Below are 15637 nucleotides of genomic sequence, written 5' to 3'. Positions count from 1 at the left end.
GCTAACACTTTTTAAAATGGAGATAGGTCACATACATTTTTGTTTCAGCAGAAGACCACGGAAGGCTTAATATTACATAAAATGTAAATTTAAACACTGCACAAATGTGTGAGGGAACATACACATTTAAAGTTAATATGAGTTCAGGATCTTAGAAAATAAATCTGAAATCATTCTCTCTAGATGTTAACTATTTAACACCAAAGAAAATAATTCAATTATTCATCACTGGGCTTTTGTTAACAACTAAAGACTAACAGGAGCCAAAAGCAAGTGTAAATTTCCTTTTTTTTTCTTGGGAACAGGCACATGATCAGCCTCCACCCAATAAGCAGAGAGCAGTCTTGTTTTGCCAGCAGAGAACAATCTACCTATCAAAACTTCCCCCCACACCACCTTTCATACTTAACTCAAGCATACAGACTGACCAGCAAAAAGAATGTTGACAACAACCTGATGGGGTGTGGCTTTAACTTTTTAAATTTTAAAGAAGTATCCAATCTTTTTCATTAAAAAAAGTTTTAGGAGGAAATTAAGTTTTTCCTGTAGAACTTGTTCCCATAATTGTGAAACTTGCTCATAATACTAGTTTTATTAGCATTTTCAAAACCATTCTGCTAATATCATAGGAAAGGAAAGCTCCCCTCCCCCTTTAAAGCTCAGCAGCTCATTTTAAGAAAATTATTTGTGGACAGATGCAACACTTTTTACAGGTTAGTTTCCAAAACGGGTTCGGATAAATTAGACGATTTTTGTACAGTACTCCTTTATTTCGGTTAGATGATAATAATTACACCTTTTCCAGGTCTTGATCTCTACACCACACCATCCCTTTCAATTAAGAGTAATTCCCTCCCCTTTCACTCCGGATTCCTACACAACAAGCCTATTCTTATTCGATACACACCAATGTTTTCCCCGCCAAACACACACACACAGAGAAACAAACAAACGATCCCCTGCGACATTTCCTCCTAAGCTAAGCCACGATGTTTCAGGCAAAAGGGGCAGCCTGTTTCCATAAATGCCGCTAGCCCGCGAGACCACTTCGAATCAAAGGAGTACTTTAGTTTGGGGGGGGGGGTCGACGACCAGTGGTGATAGTGAGGATAACGGGGAGGGTTCAGCAAACACTAGCAATCGCTAGAAAGAAAGGCTGAGCCAAACCCTGGAGGGGGCGGGGTGGGCGAGCCCCGTACCTTGCCAGGCTGGGGGCGCAATCGTAGGAGCTGCAAGCCATTGGGGGGGGGGGGTCATATAAAAGAGAAAAACGAGAGCAACGCCTCTTCCTCGCAGGGTGTAAATAGTCAGATTGGGGCGGGGGGATACTGTTTTTACAAAAGAAGGGAGACACGGCGGGTACAGGTACGGGAGGGCTTATCTCGTCGCCCAGAGCAAATGAGGGCCCGTGCAGGTCGGCCTGCCTGCCTGCCTCCCTGCTCCGCATCCAAAGGGGATTTTAGGGGGCGCTGGACATAATCTCCCTCCATGTGATCGTGCCAGTGAAGTGGGCACGAGGAAGGTCGGAAGGCAATACTGTAATGAAGGATCTCTTTTCCCGGAGGAGGGGGCGAGCGGGGGGCTGCCTGGTCCCTCACCTCGGGAAGGGGCGGAGCCTCCCCTCCGCGAGGATGGAGGCGTCTGTAGGAAGCGCCGCCACCGCCGGCCTCACCTCCGTAAGGAAAGGAAGGGACCGGGGGAGGGCAGTAGCTGGCCGGGAGATATGTCCGTGTGGCGGAAAGCAGGGCCGCGTGTGGAGACGTTGATCCCCTCCCTCTCCGCCCGCTTTCGGCTCCGGGGAGAGAGAAAGGAGAGAATGCCGGCCGGCCGGGCGCTCACCTCGGTGGGGGGGCTGATCTCGAACAGGTCCAGCCGGTTCGCGTTCCAGTGGTTGATGATGTCGGCCAGCTTGCGCCGCTCCTCTTCCCGGCTGCCGCCGCCGCCCGACATCCTCAGCAGCCCTCCGGGGCTCCTGGAGCCAGGAGCTACACGGCGGGAGGGCCGCGCGGAGTTCCCGGCGGATTTGTAAGGGGGCGGAGGGGTCCGAAGGGAGGAATCCGGTCGCTGGTGCCGCCCCTCCTCGCTCTCACCAGCCCAGACTTTGCCCTCTTCTCGCTTGCTGAGGGAAGCGGCTCCTGGCTCGGTGGCAGCGCTTCCTGTTCGGTAGCGTCTCTCAGTCCTCCGCCTCGCGGAAAGCCGTCGCCGCCGCCTCCTTCCCCGCCCCGGTTGTCTCCTTTCCTCCCTCCCCGCCTTTTCTCTCTCTCTCTCTCTCTCTCTCTCTCTCTCTCTCTCTCTCTCTCTCTCTCTCTCTCACACACACACACACACACACAGAGGGAGGGAGAGACACCGTTCCGTGCGCGCGGCCGCTCAGCCGTTCTTTCGCGAGCGCGTCACCTACGCCGCTCTCCTCCTCCTCCCCCCACCCATCCTTCCTTGCGCGCGTGCGCGTGCGTGCCTCCTCTGTGCTTCTAATGCTCGGGTGTCAGGTCAACAGCCCGGCGAGCGCGCGCACCGAAAGAGGGCCGAGCGCGCGGTGCTCGCGCTTCCTCCTGCTTCTCCCCTCCCGCCCGTGTGTGAGGGGGAAATTAGCAGTTGAGGGCGTTTTGGTTTGAACTAAGCGAGGACGGGTAGAGAGCTGCGCGGTAGCCTGCCGTGGCGGCAAGAACAATGAAGGGTGGCGGCTGAAGGGGGCTGGGTTTGTGCGTGGCGGCGGGCTGCGGAGGCAGGCGCTGGGGAGGATGGCAATCGCGTGAAGGGATTAATTGTTGTTTAGCCATGGTGCTCTCTGGGGACTCAGAAGGGAGGCTTGCAGCCTTCCTAAGCGTGTGCATGTATATAATTTATTTTCCACCAAAAAAAAATGTAAATAAAGAAAAGCAGGGTGGGACTTGCTGAAATAAACCCTGTCTTCTCTGCCTGCGAGAGTTTTGGCAAGTCCTGGTCACCCACCTGCAATGCTTCATGTTTAAAATGGGAATAATAGGAATATCTATGCACAGCGAATTGCTATGCAAGTTTTTGCTGGGAAGTAAGCCCCACTATAATAGGCACCGGAGGTTTCTCCTCAGAAATTATGTTTAAGACAGCAGTCTGAGGGTAGGGTTACCCACAGTATTTTTAGGTAAGGCTTGAGAAAGTAGTGTTGAAATAGGTCATCTTTGCAGTGTAATCCTATACACGCTTATCTGGGAGTTGGTCCCATGGAAATCAGCGTGGCTGCCTTCTCAGTACCGTAGACGGGTAGAGTATTGCCGTGTTCAAGATCACCTACTGGAGTAAGGCCCATTGATTGCAGGTGGGTTGTGCTGCACAGTTGCCTCCAGCAGCTCTTGCACTAGGACTGGAAGTGCCACGGGAAATACTTCCCAAGGAACTTCTTGCACAGGGACCTGGCACAGCCCTGGCAAAGTAGGCCCTGCCAAAGTTGTTGCTTCCTTGCAGAATCCGCCAACAGCACTTAGGATGAAAAACTGCCCAGTAAGAATCTCTGTTGAGTGACACAAGTGGGAGGGTTGGCATCAGGATATTGTAAAATGCAGTTCCCTGTTCACATTATGTGCTTGTGAGAATGAATAAGCCTGGCTTCTGTCTAAAATTGAAGATTTTACCATTTCCCCAGAGGACAGCTAAAAATGTATTAAGCTGATTGAAATAAATTAGTTTAACCAGATGCATGGACTGCTCTTTTAGGCTTACACTAGTCTGGTAGTGAGAGGCTGGGAGAGATAGCAGGTGTCTTGGAGCAGGGCACCGAGTGGAGGTGTACATGGGCACATGCATGCAAACAAGATAAACATGTGTAGAGGCTTTACAGAGCAGCTGAGAGCCTGTGATTGGTATGGAGAAAAAGCAAGAGAGGCCATGCCCATCAGACCGGTTTGGAGAATGAGTCATCTCTTGGAGCAAGGGAAGTAGATAAAAGTAGGGGGGGGAATATATCTCTGCTCATTGTACAATATTCATCTGTCCTTAGGCAATGTTTTCATACACATTCTCTCCATTCTCATTTGTTTCATAATAAAGCTCTCCAGTTTTAGAACTTGCTTTCCCAGATACCAGAAAAATGCTAAGATTGCCAATTTTCTGGGAGTACCGTAAGCCTTCAGTGTTCAGGGCAAGGATTTTGTGGGTGGCTATTAGAGGATTTTTTGAGGATAACTTTTAGTCCACGTATATTTAAGTGTTTGGATAACATGTTGAGCTGTGCTGAGCCCTAGGAAATAAAGCATAATAAAAGTGGTGGGAGGGAATTAAAAAATTAAAAAATTGATTGTCAATTCACATAAGATGTATGCCTTAGTTTGTTAATGGTGGGTCTTTCCCTAAGAGTATTCCCGCGAGATTGTAGTTCTAGTCACTTAAGTTCCTCCATTAATCAAGGACTCCATAACAGAGCATGTGCATAACCTCTTGGGTTCAGTCCATGGAATTTTTAAAGCTATTGCTTTATTTGACACCAGTGTCAAGATTAGCAGAGAACTGCTGTGGATATAGGAGGGTTTTCTGTCCCTTAAAAAAAACCCTGGTCAGGATCCAGTGAGCTCTATGCGTTCCCCAACATTGTCTTCCATGCAGCCAGGCTTACCCAATTTCCTTTAGTGACTGGTGTTCCTCTTAATGCAGGGGATAGGGGTATATGTGGGTGTTTTTTATGACACTTAGTTTTTCTCTGTTCGTCTATCTTGCAGTGCCAACCCTTTTAGTTGCACATTCTTTGCAGGTGCATGAAGTACAGTAGTTATTCCAGGAAACTCTTTGAAAAGCCTTGTTTTTAAAAATGGGGAAAATAATACTGGCTCTTCAGGAACACTAATACTATTTTTAGTCTGTTTTTTGTAGCTTTATTAAACAATCACTGAACTGTAAAAATACATAAATTTTACTTCCTTTTCTTGGTCATTATCCTCTTGTATTCTGTTAAAGTTGTGTTTCTGTTACAGGGATATCTTTGCACAAAGAGAATTCAGAACTTTCCCCCAGATAACCCATTCATTATTTTGGGGGGTAGGAAAATCCAAAAGTTAATAATTCAGTACATAGTTGCAGGTAGGTAGCCGTGTTGGTCTGCTGTAGTCAAAACAAAATAAAAAAAATCCTCCCAGTAGCACTTCTTCACCGTGCACACGAAAGCTCATACCAATAACAAACTTAGTTGGTCTCTTAAGGTGCTACTGGAAGGAATTTTTTAATTTTGTTTTAATTCAGTACTTGCTTTGATTGGATTTCTGTTTGATTACTTGAGTGCTTTAGTTGTATTTAAATACGGGTTTTAAATATTTTTAAAAATGTGTATCAGCCAATGTAAAAGGCGTAATAGAATTATTTTAATAAACTTTATAATTCAATTGGGGGGCCTCCCTTTCCATGAGAATTTTGCACAAAAGCTTTGGATATGTTCATGTGCCTCTGAAGAGGCCACAAGAGGGTATTTAGCTAGCATTCTCATATGCTTGTCAAGAATCAGAAATCACAAATGTATCAAGCTCATGTAATACCTTTGGGAAATTGCAGTCAAGCATAACCATGCATGGATGCTAGTTAGTGCATGAAGGGGTTAAGATAATAGAGCTGGATTTCTAGACTCAGCCCCCTTCTCTGATGGAGGAAGTGAAGTATTCTCTTCCTTTTCCATCTCTGTCCATGCCATGTAACTGATTAAGGAAGACGTGTCTAAGCAAACAACAACTTCAGAGCATATGTTTAAAGCTAACTTTCTGTACCGTGTTTCTCATATTATAAGACACGTCTTATATTTATTTTTTCCTCAAAAAAACACACTATGGCTTATTTTCAAGGGATGTCTTATTTTTTTCCTCCTCCTCCTGCCGCGGCCGGCATTGCTGCTGCTCCTATGTCTTATTTTCGGGGTATGGCTTATATTCCTTGAATGCTTAAAAATCCTGCTATGGCTTATTTTATGGGGATGCCTTAAAATATGAGAAACAGGGTATTTTCTAGCCAAGGGTATTTTGCCTGTGTTCTCCTTGCTGCAGCTTGGATTTATGCATGAATCTGACTTTTTGAACGTTTTGTAAGTAAAGCCTTTTAAATTTACTTAAAAGTGTATGGGTGTTCATTGCAAGAGGGATAGAAAGAGGGGAATACTTTGCAAGCAAACTAGACAGGATAAAAAGATTTAACAGCCTACATTTCCACACTATTCTGCTGCTTGACTTATGTGAATTTAAGCTCTGTTACCAAGAGTTCTCTCCTGCTGGAGAGTCTGTTTAGCCCCATGTTTTGAATCCAGGTGCCCAGCCGATTCTTTTGCTATTTACCCCACACACGTGGGCCATGGGGCTTTATATTTTCCTCCTACAATACCTACCCTATCATTGGTACAAGTTACTTGTTCCAGCTGTGAGCTATAGCTATCTGTACAGTTGGGTGGACCTTATCTTTGTCCTTTTTTGGTTCCATTTTTTCCTCATTTTTTAAAAAATAAGGTGGCAAAAGTGTACTCAGATCACAGCTTTGCAAATGTGGTAACAGCAAAAAAGAAACAAAACCCGTAGCATTCTCAAAGCCATGCACAAAAGCCTATTATAGTCACTGTTCCATGTGCATTCATCTGTGGTTAGAAAGTCCAGAGCCTACATTTACTTGCTGAAGTCCTATAAGACAGTGTTTCTCAACCACTGTTCCGCGGCACACTAGTGTGCCGTGAGACGCTGGCTGGTGTGCCGCGACGTGCGGCGACGAGAAGGGCAATTTGCATTGTCACGTGCCTGGCGGCTGCCAATAAACACCACTGACCCGCCGGAAAGCAATATTTCTTCTCCTCTTTCCCAAAGCTCAGTGCAAACGAGCCTGGCGGCCGCCAATACTCAGCAATAACCTGCCGGAAAGCAATATTTCTCCTCCTCTTTCCCAAAGCTCAGTGCAAACGAGCCTGGCGGCCGCCAATACACACCACTGACCCGCCGGAAAGCAATATTTGGCAAGTGTTTCTTACAGTCATAATTATAATATAGGGCGGCACAGAGTTAAATTTTTTAACTTTTTTAATGGTGGTGTGCCTCGTGATTTTTTTCACGGAACAATTGTGCCGTGGCCCAAAAAAGGTTGAGAAACACTGTTATAAGAGATAACTGTAATCTGATCCAAAGCTTCTCTTGAATTTTTATGCAAGAAAGTTGCATGTTTGTAGGATACCTCTAAGCCAAGGGTAGGAACACCTGTGGCCCTTCAGATGTTGCTGGACTTCATCTTCAGCCAGTATGGCCACTGGCCAGGGATAACAAGAGTTGTTGTCCAGCAACATCTGAAGGGCCACAGGTTCCCATCACTGCTCTAAGGCTTATGTAGATTTTATTGCACTGTTATAATCTATCTATAAAATTATACATTGTTTTCTTTTTAAGGAATTTCATTTCTAAAAGATGCAGAAATTACCATAAAATCCTAACGGCTGGAAGGGATAGTTCAAATAATCAGAAGTATCTGAAAGCCAATATAAAATCAAGGAAATTATGAGTTGAGAGCCTGTCCTTTTAGTTTTTTGCTATTTATATATGCATTTAGCCAACTGCCACAGCGCTCTTAAAGGATCCACTTAAGCTTAGCTGAGGTAGGCTCATATCAAAAAAATTATTGAATTCCTTTGCCAACACTGTACAGTACTGGAAGTTATTTTCTAGTACATGGTGTGGTGACAGAATATCTTGTGCCGAATATAAAGGTCAGACCCTAGTCCTCATTGTTGTAGAGATAAGCTTGAAAAAATTATTGCCTACTTATCCAGAAACTTAACAGCTTCAGTAGACACATGGCTGGGTCTTATGGGGTCTGCAGCATTCTCAGTAATTTTGCTCCTCAACTATTTTTTCATACCCTGCTCTCGCCTGGCTTCAACTTACCACTGGCTCTCATTGGTCGTCACAACTAATTTCCCTCTGCTATTCAGTGCCTGCATAATTTCTCAGTAATCTTACAACCAGAATAAATGTTGCACATTTGTAATGTTAACCTGCACAATGAAATTACTTCAGAACTCGGATCAGGATCAGATTTCTGGGTCACTGAATTTAAAGGCCAGAAAGTACCTTTCAAAGATAGATACTCACTCAACAGGTTTTCTGGAATTAGATTCAGCAGTACACTTGAAATAACTTACAAACTCTCCTACTGTTTTGCTTTGTGTTGGTTCACGAGAAGAAGAAAACTCCAAAATCCACATAATCTTTATTAGAACCAACCAAAATTGTCACAAAAGTGTGATAAGCTTTTGAGTTCTCCATAACATGTTAGACAAAATATTACATAAAACAGTATTACATAAATACAATATTGAAATCCCTCCAGGTTACACACTATGATTCTGGGATGAAGAAGCAACAACTTCCCTGTTTTTCCCATAGCATTTGTATCTAGAGATAACATTTCTCTCAATTATACCAGTTTTCTGTTGAACCTACTATATACTTTTTTAAAGAACAGTTGTCTATCTTGCTTCAGATGTTGCTATACTAGCATATATACATCTATGCGCAGTATTTCTCTCCATATGTGTCTGTCATTTTTTACCCTCAGTGCTCAGTCCACTTTGAATTGTTATGGTGTGCTCCTGCACTTTTGGTGCCAATGTCTTTCCCTCCCTCATTTGGTCGATCATAAAAAAACCTCATATCTGAGGGATAGTTTGTTCCCAACCAGATACTCCTCAGCTTCTGTCAACTTTCCCCGTTCCATCCCCTCAGTCAGTTTAAAAGAGAAGTTAGATCTTTCAGGAAAGGGAGAAAAATACATTTGATTCTGTTGTTGCTCTCTGTACTGTGGTAAAACACCTGTTGAAGTAAAATATTTTTCCTGAATAAGAATGACATGTTTGGACAGTGTAAACACAAACTAGGAAATAAAATCTTGCCCTTGCAAAATTAACTCATCCTCATTAGTTGTGTAGATTACATGCATCAAAGTATCGTTTAAGCCAGCCAATTACACTTAACATGCGTTTTTCCAATATGAGGGGGGTGGACTTTATTACACCAATGAGAATTATAAGATGAATATATTTGATGGCCTTCAGCTTCCTAACTCTACACATGTAATTCATATCAAATGCGTTGCGACCCTATATGTGTTTAAAAGAGCCGTATCAATCCTATGCAAAGTTAGATGCCTAAAGGGCAGTCACTGACATGAGTAATCAGAAGGGCCATTGAGTTGAGGAGAGCATCCTCCCACTTAAGTGAGTATGGGATTGTAGGCTAAGCCTGTTGAAATTAATGGGCCAACTATCAAAAAGCCCTGGGGTTTTAAATTTAGTTATTTCTCATTTCACGCCCATTCCCATGAGTTGCAAACAATTATATAATAGTATGCCAAAAGAATCACAACTTGCAGCACAATCCTAACCATGTATACTCAGAATTAAGTCCAGTGGAGTTTACTCTCAGTTAAGTAGAGTTAGGATTCCAGCCTAATTCAAGTAGACTTATTTACCAACTGCAAAAGAAAAGCTACCGTAAATTATAACATAGCAACTGAAGTGAAATATACTCGGAGATTAATAGTCTGACTTAGTATAGGTCAGTTTCCAGTGCCCACCCCCACCCCAAAAAAGTGAACTGGGATTCAAAATACACACTACTTTGCCTCCAGTGTACTTCCATGACTGGTTTGGGAAATGGAGAACCCATGACGTTAGTTACAATTCATATCTACCCCATATCCTGTTCTTTCTTATTAAATACTGTGTTTTGAGAAAAACGAACAACTTCGCTGCATTTTAAGACAGTACAGTGGTACCTCTGGTTACGAACTTAATTCTTTCCAAAGGTCCGTTCTTAATCTGAAACCGTTCTTAACCTGAGGTACCACTTTAGCTAATGGGGCCACTGCGGCGCCACCGCCGCACAATTTCTGTTCTCATCCTGAGGTAAAGTTCTTAACCCGAGGTACTACTTCCGGATTAGCAGAGTCTGTAACCCAAGGTACCACTGTTATATGTACACAGCCATAGATGCTGTTTTTATGGTTTCAAAATGCTCCCGACAAGCCTTGGCCTCAGTTCACCAAGCTACTTGTGCATATCCCTGGGAGGAATAATAATAATAATAATAATAATAATAATAATAATAATAATAATAATATGTAACGAGCTGAGATTAGAAGCACCTGCTGTAAGGGAGAGGTCTTACCTGTAATCCCAGCTCACTACAGTACCTGTACAAAAGATACCTGTCGACAGAAGCAATCAATCCAGCAGATTCCAAACTAGCCACCATGACATTATGCTCAGTTCCTCCCAGGGAGATGCACAAGTAGCTTGATGAACTGAGGCCAAGGCTTACAAATGGGAGAAATCAAACAGAAAAACATATAGCTCTTTAGTTGTTTTAATATTCAATTGGGAGCCACCCAGAGTGGCTGGGGAAACTCAGCCAGATGGGCGGGGTATAAATAATAAATAATTTATTATTATTATTATTATTATTATTATTATTATTATTATTTTATTACAGTGAAGATACCAGGTAGCCTGACATCTGGCTGGTTGACGGGATCAAATACTTATTTCACTCATTATAATGCACATCAATCTCTGACTTTTGTCTTCTAGGTTTCTAGGGGTTTTCCTGTTGTTATTCTGTCTCTCACAGCCACAATAAACCTACCATTAAAATTATGGACTGGTCATTTCTTCGTCAGAGGGCAAACGGGCAAATTTAGCAGGGGATCAAATACTTTCCCCCCTCTCTGTACCACTTGGGATTTCTATGATACTGATAACATTGGGAAAGTAAATACTCTACCCAAAGTAATTTTATTTCACCAAATGTAGGATGATTTATAAATTGATTCAAGCTAAACATTTAGTTTAATGACAGTAATGTATGATCAAAAGTTAATATTTAGAACCAGTAGCACAGTCTGTGTCCCACTGTTCTAATTAGCTGATATGAAAGTCTTCAAAGTATGCAGGCATATGTAAGGTACCTGGTTTTTGAAGAAGGAAAAGCCCCCACCAAGAATTAATTAATTATGGCTCAGCAGCCCTCTGAGACAGATAAATGTAAATGTTGCTTCTTCCCGTACCCCCTTTATAAAGCAACTGAGGCATACCGTAGTAAGGTCTATTTCTGGTAACAAGCCATGAGGGTGTGGATGCCTTACTAGGCAATTAGTGCAAACAGCCAGAAAGTAAAAGTTAAATTGTTAGCTAGATGAAGAAAAAAACTAAAGAGCTATATGTTTTTCTGTTTGATTTCTCCCATTTGTAAAACATCTGGTAGCCATGTTCATTAAAGGCCTAATTTTGGACTTCACCAGTATCTTGGTATGATGTACATTTTTGGATGATCCCAACATACCTGCCAGTTCAAACCTTTGACCAGAAGTGAAACCTCTTTAGCACATTATGCTGCAAAGTTGCCAGTATCCTCTGCTGGCAGCATGACACATTCAAGTCGTGGGAAGGCTTTCACAGGCACTATTAATTTGCAGTCCACCATTTACTGTAATCTGGAAATCACAGTGCCACTTAAAATCAGTGTACTTAACTCTTGCACCTCCATTCTAATGCCAGCTGAGATTGTTCATCACTGGAACAAAGATATAGAACAGAATTTCTGACTGGAGCTTCCAAACATTGCTACTAGGAGCAGCAGTAGCTAGTAGTGCCTAAAACAGAAAATACCGAAAAAAATCCTGTTTTAGGGATTTCGGGCTACCATTTCTGTTTAGATGCAGTAGCTGTCCTAATTCCCTCTGCCCTGTTACCCTGTTAGTAGTCCACATTGAAACAGATCAACCCCATCTCTCCCCTTGAATGCTTGGGTTTGCTGGTGTTCACTAGTCTGAATCAGTTTGCGAGACTGATTGCGAGTACCATAGTGCTTACAACACCTGGAAAAAGCTGATGTCAGGATTCATCCGTGGCATCTCAATTCCCGACTTTTACCTCAGCATATCCTGTTGTGATTCTTTTATGAGGTCCCCGCCATGTCAGCATAAAATAAAATCATGCTTCACCACACTGTGCAGCCTGACCTGTAAGTACACCTTCTTATTCTATGTGCTTGAAATCTAGAAATATGGAGCCAGGCTGTTTGTCTCAAGCACATACAATATATAAGGTTGGGTTGTTTTTTTAATGTACTTATTTGTAAAGTTTTGAAGGGGGGGGATGTGTGTACATTCAATTTAAATGTTGACCTTTTTAGTTGCTAAAAACCATAACTTGTTCATTTACTAATACAATAAAGAGCTTAATTGAACCTTTAAAACAAATATATTTCTAGCATCAGCTTTCGTGCCTTTTGTCAATTGACAAATTTTACACATACATGTCTAGATAGGAGACTGGGCAGAGGAGGGCTGCCAGGAGGCAAAAGATCCAATCAGTGCCAGTGGTGGAGGAAGGGGGTTGCAGTGGGGGGGGCGCCACCCCGGGTGTCATCCCTGAGGGGGGTGACATTCGGCACATCACCCCCCCTCGACCCCCAAGCCTACCCCGAGCTGTTGGGGGAAGGGGGGAGCTGTGCTACTTTGCTGGTGGCATCCCCCCCATTCCCCCTTCATTTTGTCAGCTGGGAGAGGCTTGGGAGTCATGGGCGGGCAGCAGGCTGAATGTCTGCCATCGGCGGCTGGCTTCGCCCCTGTGGGCGGTTTTCTCCACCCCCAGCTGCAGGGCGCACACACCTCTCTGTGCACCTGAGCAGCTATCCCGTGCCTAGAAGGGCACCCTCAGCTCCTCACCTCCCTCAGGAGCGCACCCACCCTGGACAGCGAGGGCATTGAACTGGTAGCCAATATTAACATATAAACATTAACAAGGGACAGTTACCCTCCATATTGAGCTTGCTCCTCCCAGTCTCTCCTGATCCTAAATCTGATAGTTTCAAGTGAGCATCTACAGGGCTGGGCCAGGATGTTTTGGGCACTTGAGGCAGAACAGAAAATGGTCCATCCCCATTCCTTACCCCTGCTGCCGCCACCTTATTACAGGAGCAATTGCTGAGCCTATATATGCATCCCTGTTGAGTGGGCCATTGTTGCTGGTACATAGTTTCTTCTGTTTGGGCAATTGTCTTTAAGTAAGGATATTCAAGTCATGCAAGAAGGATAGATTGTCTTTCAGAATCGACTACAGTTCTCTGATTATGCGCTAATAAAGCTTCTATCCATATATTCCCAAGTTTCCTAGCATATAGTGGACTTCCTTTTGCAAGGCTTGCTTCACAGTATCAATAGCAGCAGCCTGATACATTCTAGATGTGGTCCTCCTTCCCACTGTCTTCTAAATCTTGAATATCTAAAACCAATAGTTCACAGCGTGTTGAAATCTGCCAGGAACCATTGAGGAAGCAGAATTTAGCCATCTGGATTAAGCTGACAGACTATAAAGCTGGTATGAGATACAAATATATGTGGCTGATGAATCTCTTGTATAGTCAGTTCCTTTAGTATTTAAACAGTAGATTATTGATAATCTTAAGAAATGTGCTCTTAGATTTTAAATCAGCTTTCTAATTTTAATGTAAAATTCTTTAATAATCAAATTCTAAATGAACATGATTTATGAATCGTGCATTTTGAGAGCTTCTCCAAATCTTCACATTCTGCTTTGAGTATTCCAATGTAAAAACAGGCATTTAACCCATTAAAAACTAAGCAAGTGTGTTCCCTATAAAGTAATATGCAAATTCCTTTTCTTTCAGGACTCTCCATGCTTATGCACAGTCCTACCTCTCTTCACTTCAGCTCTAGAACCAGGCTGTCCATTGGATACATGGGACAAAATTACACAGATGTAGAAGAATCTCTGAGCCGTCACACACAGTCGCTTCTGCCATTAAGATGCCATGTATTCAATTTAAGCACAATGACATAATTTGGTTCCAAGCACAGGACTGAACATCCAAAAAGATCCACTTTCATTTTATAAAGATCTATTTCAAGCCCATAGGATTGGAAGGGAGAGTGTATGGGCAATGGAATCTCAGAACCTTGCATGGGAAGTTGAGCAAGTTATGCAGTGTTCAGAAGTGGGACATGCATAACTCAGTGTTCCTTCTTATAAGCAGAGAATAAATTATACAAAATATGGAAATACATGCAGATTTGCAGTTTATACAGGAGTCAGAATACAGATTAAGTGGACTTAGAAATTTATTTTCTTAGTGCAGAATAATATAGCTTTGGCCACCACTGCCTTCAGCAATGGTGACAGTAAGGAATGCAAGGTTACCCAATCATGCCATTAGAAGAAGTTTATGAATTGTAATATGTGCACATGTGTATAAGGAATAAATAAATTAGAACAGCATCGTCTCTGTTTCCATTTGCCATTAAAACCATTTAGTTCATAGCACTTTTGAAAAGAGGTGGTAAATGATAACGTCAAGTAAGCAATCCAGATTGCCTTCGAAATTTTCAGACAAGAATAAATCAATGCATAAGTGAAAGCCACAGCAGGAAACCATAATAACCAACTGAAGTTTCATTTTCCTGTCTACTGCAGTGTGTTGCAGTGCAGAGCTGTTTGTCCCATTACTCATTTGCGAGAAACCAAGAGGTTTCAGACAAAAACTTCCTGTGGATTATTATTTATGAGTCCCCCCCCCCAACTTCTTATTGAATTTTTGTTGCATGCAAAACCTCTTTGTTTTTTAACTATCATATTTACTTTTGTATGTTCTTTATTTTTAATGTTCTTAATTCAATAGCATGCATTAGGTTAATGGTTTGCTCTTGTTTTATTGTGTATTTTGTGTTCTCGTTTTATATTTTTTTGTTGTGAACCACCCTGTGATCTTCAGATAACAAATTTAAACAAACAAATAAATTCTAACAGTTTGTTAATGAAGAAATTAGCAACAGGAGCAGGTGGGAAATAGGCTTGGAGGCTGTTCACCTATGCACCGACTTAAAGGCTTTCAGTCATGACAGAAACTAAGTAACCACAGAATTGCTGGTGAACCCCACAAAATTGCAAATCACTCTGTGTGTAACATAGACAGCTATTCCTAACTACAGAACTGGGGAACCAAAAGCCTATCTTTCCGACAGGCAATTTGCTAAAAAAAAAAAAAAAAAAAAAAAAAAGCTTCAGTTTAGATAAGAGATGGGATATATGAAACTCCCTGCAGAACACACTGCTTAATGTAACCGAAATGCCATAATTTTTGGTCACACTCAATCTAACCTTGTTCTTAGAACACACTTGCACCGTATTAATTCAGATTTACAGACCAATCCCAAACATAGTTACATAGAAATACATTTCACTGCATTCAATAGGATTTACTTTTCTGGTAAATGTGCTTATAGGATTGTAACCTAAATCATTCAGGATTTGCCTGGATATTTTGTACTTTAAATATAATGTAGCCATCACAAAACCTATTTACAATATCCCCCTTCCAGTTCACCTGGAGCACTTTATGGCCAAAATTAACTCTTAACAACAGATTGTTTAATCTACTATTTATGTAATTTACAGATGTCTGTCATGGGGGCTGGACAACTTACACTTTTAAAAAGACGTTTGCGAACAGAAGGGAGGATTTATCCAATAACAATGGGATATGATGTTTCATGTGACTCTAGGCCCATGTCTTACATATAATCAACAAAACTTGGATTACATTACTCCAGCTTTCAAAAATGCAGTTTCCCAAAGTTTAAA

General features: G+C 42.4%; 1 protein-coding gene and 1 long non-coding RNA gene across 45 annotated transcripts in view; one reads left to right on the top strand and one right to left on the bottom strand.

The window, feature by feature from the left end:
* AFDN (afadin, adherens junction formation factor) overlaps positions 1–2834 on the bottom strand; it is a 91817-nt gene extending 88983 nt beyond the window's left edge. For 29 of the 43 annotated variants that reach the window (XM_088666349.1, XM_088666373.1, XM_088666380.1 and 26 more), the window contains exon 1: positions 1840–2834. In XM_088666349.1, coding sequence (XP_088522475.1) covers positions 1840–1950 — 111 coding nt within the window. In that variant the 5' untranslated portion in view covers positions 1951–2834. The remainder of the gene's footprint in view (positions 1–1839) is intronic. The other 14 variants (XM_088666351.1, XM_035108552.3, XM_035108553.3 and 11 more) reach the window with 2 other exon arrangements.
* Positions 1552–13806, top strand: LOC148686295 (uncharacterized). Of its 2 annotated transcripts, none has more exons than XR_015949052.1 (3): positions 1552–1676; positions 5962–6034; positions 13668–13806. It is a non-coding gene; the product is annotated as an uncharacterized LOC148686295 (long non-coding RNA). The 2 variants fall into 2 exon arrangements; XR_015949053.1 differs by lacking the exon at positions 1552–1676 and adding an exon at positions 4918–5049.
* The last annotated feature ends 1831 nt before the right edge of the window (positions 13807–15637 follow it).

This window comes from Zootoca vivipara, chromosome 3 (genome assembly GCF_965207765.1).
Source record: "Zootoca vivipara chromosome 3, rZooViv2.hap1.1, whole genome shotgun sequence".
NCBI lineage: Eukaryota > Metazoa > Chordata > Lepidosauria > Squamata > Lacertidae > Zootoca > Zootoca vivipara.
The sequence above is the reverse complement of the archived record's forward strand: the minus strand, read 5'-3'. Positions and strand labels throughout refer to the sequence as shown.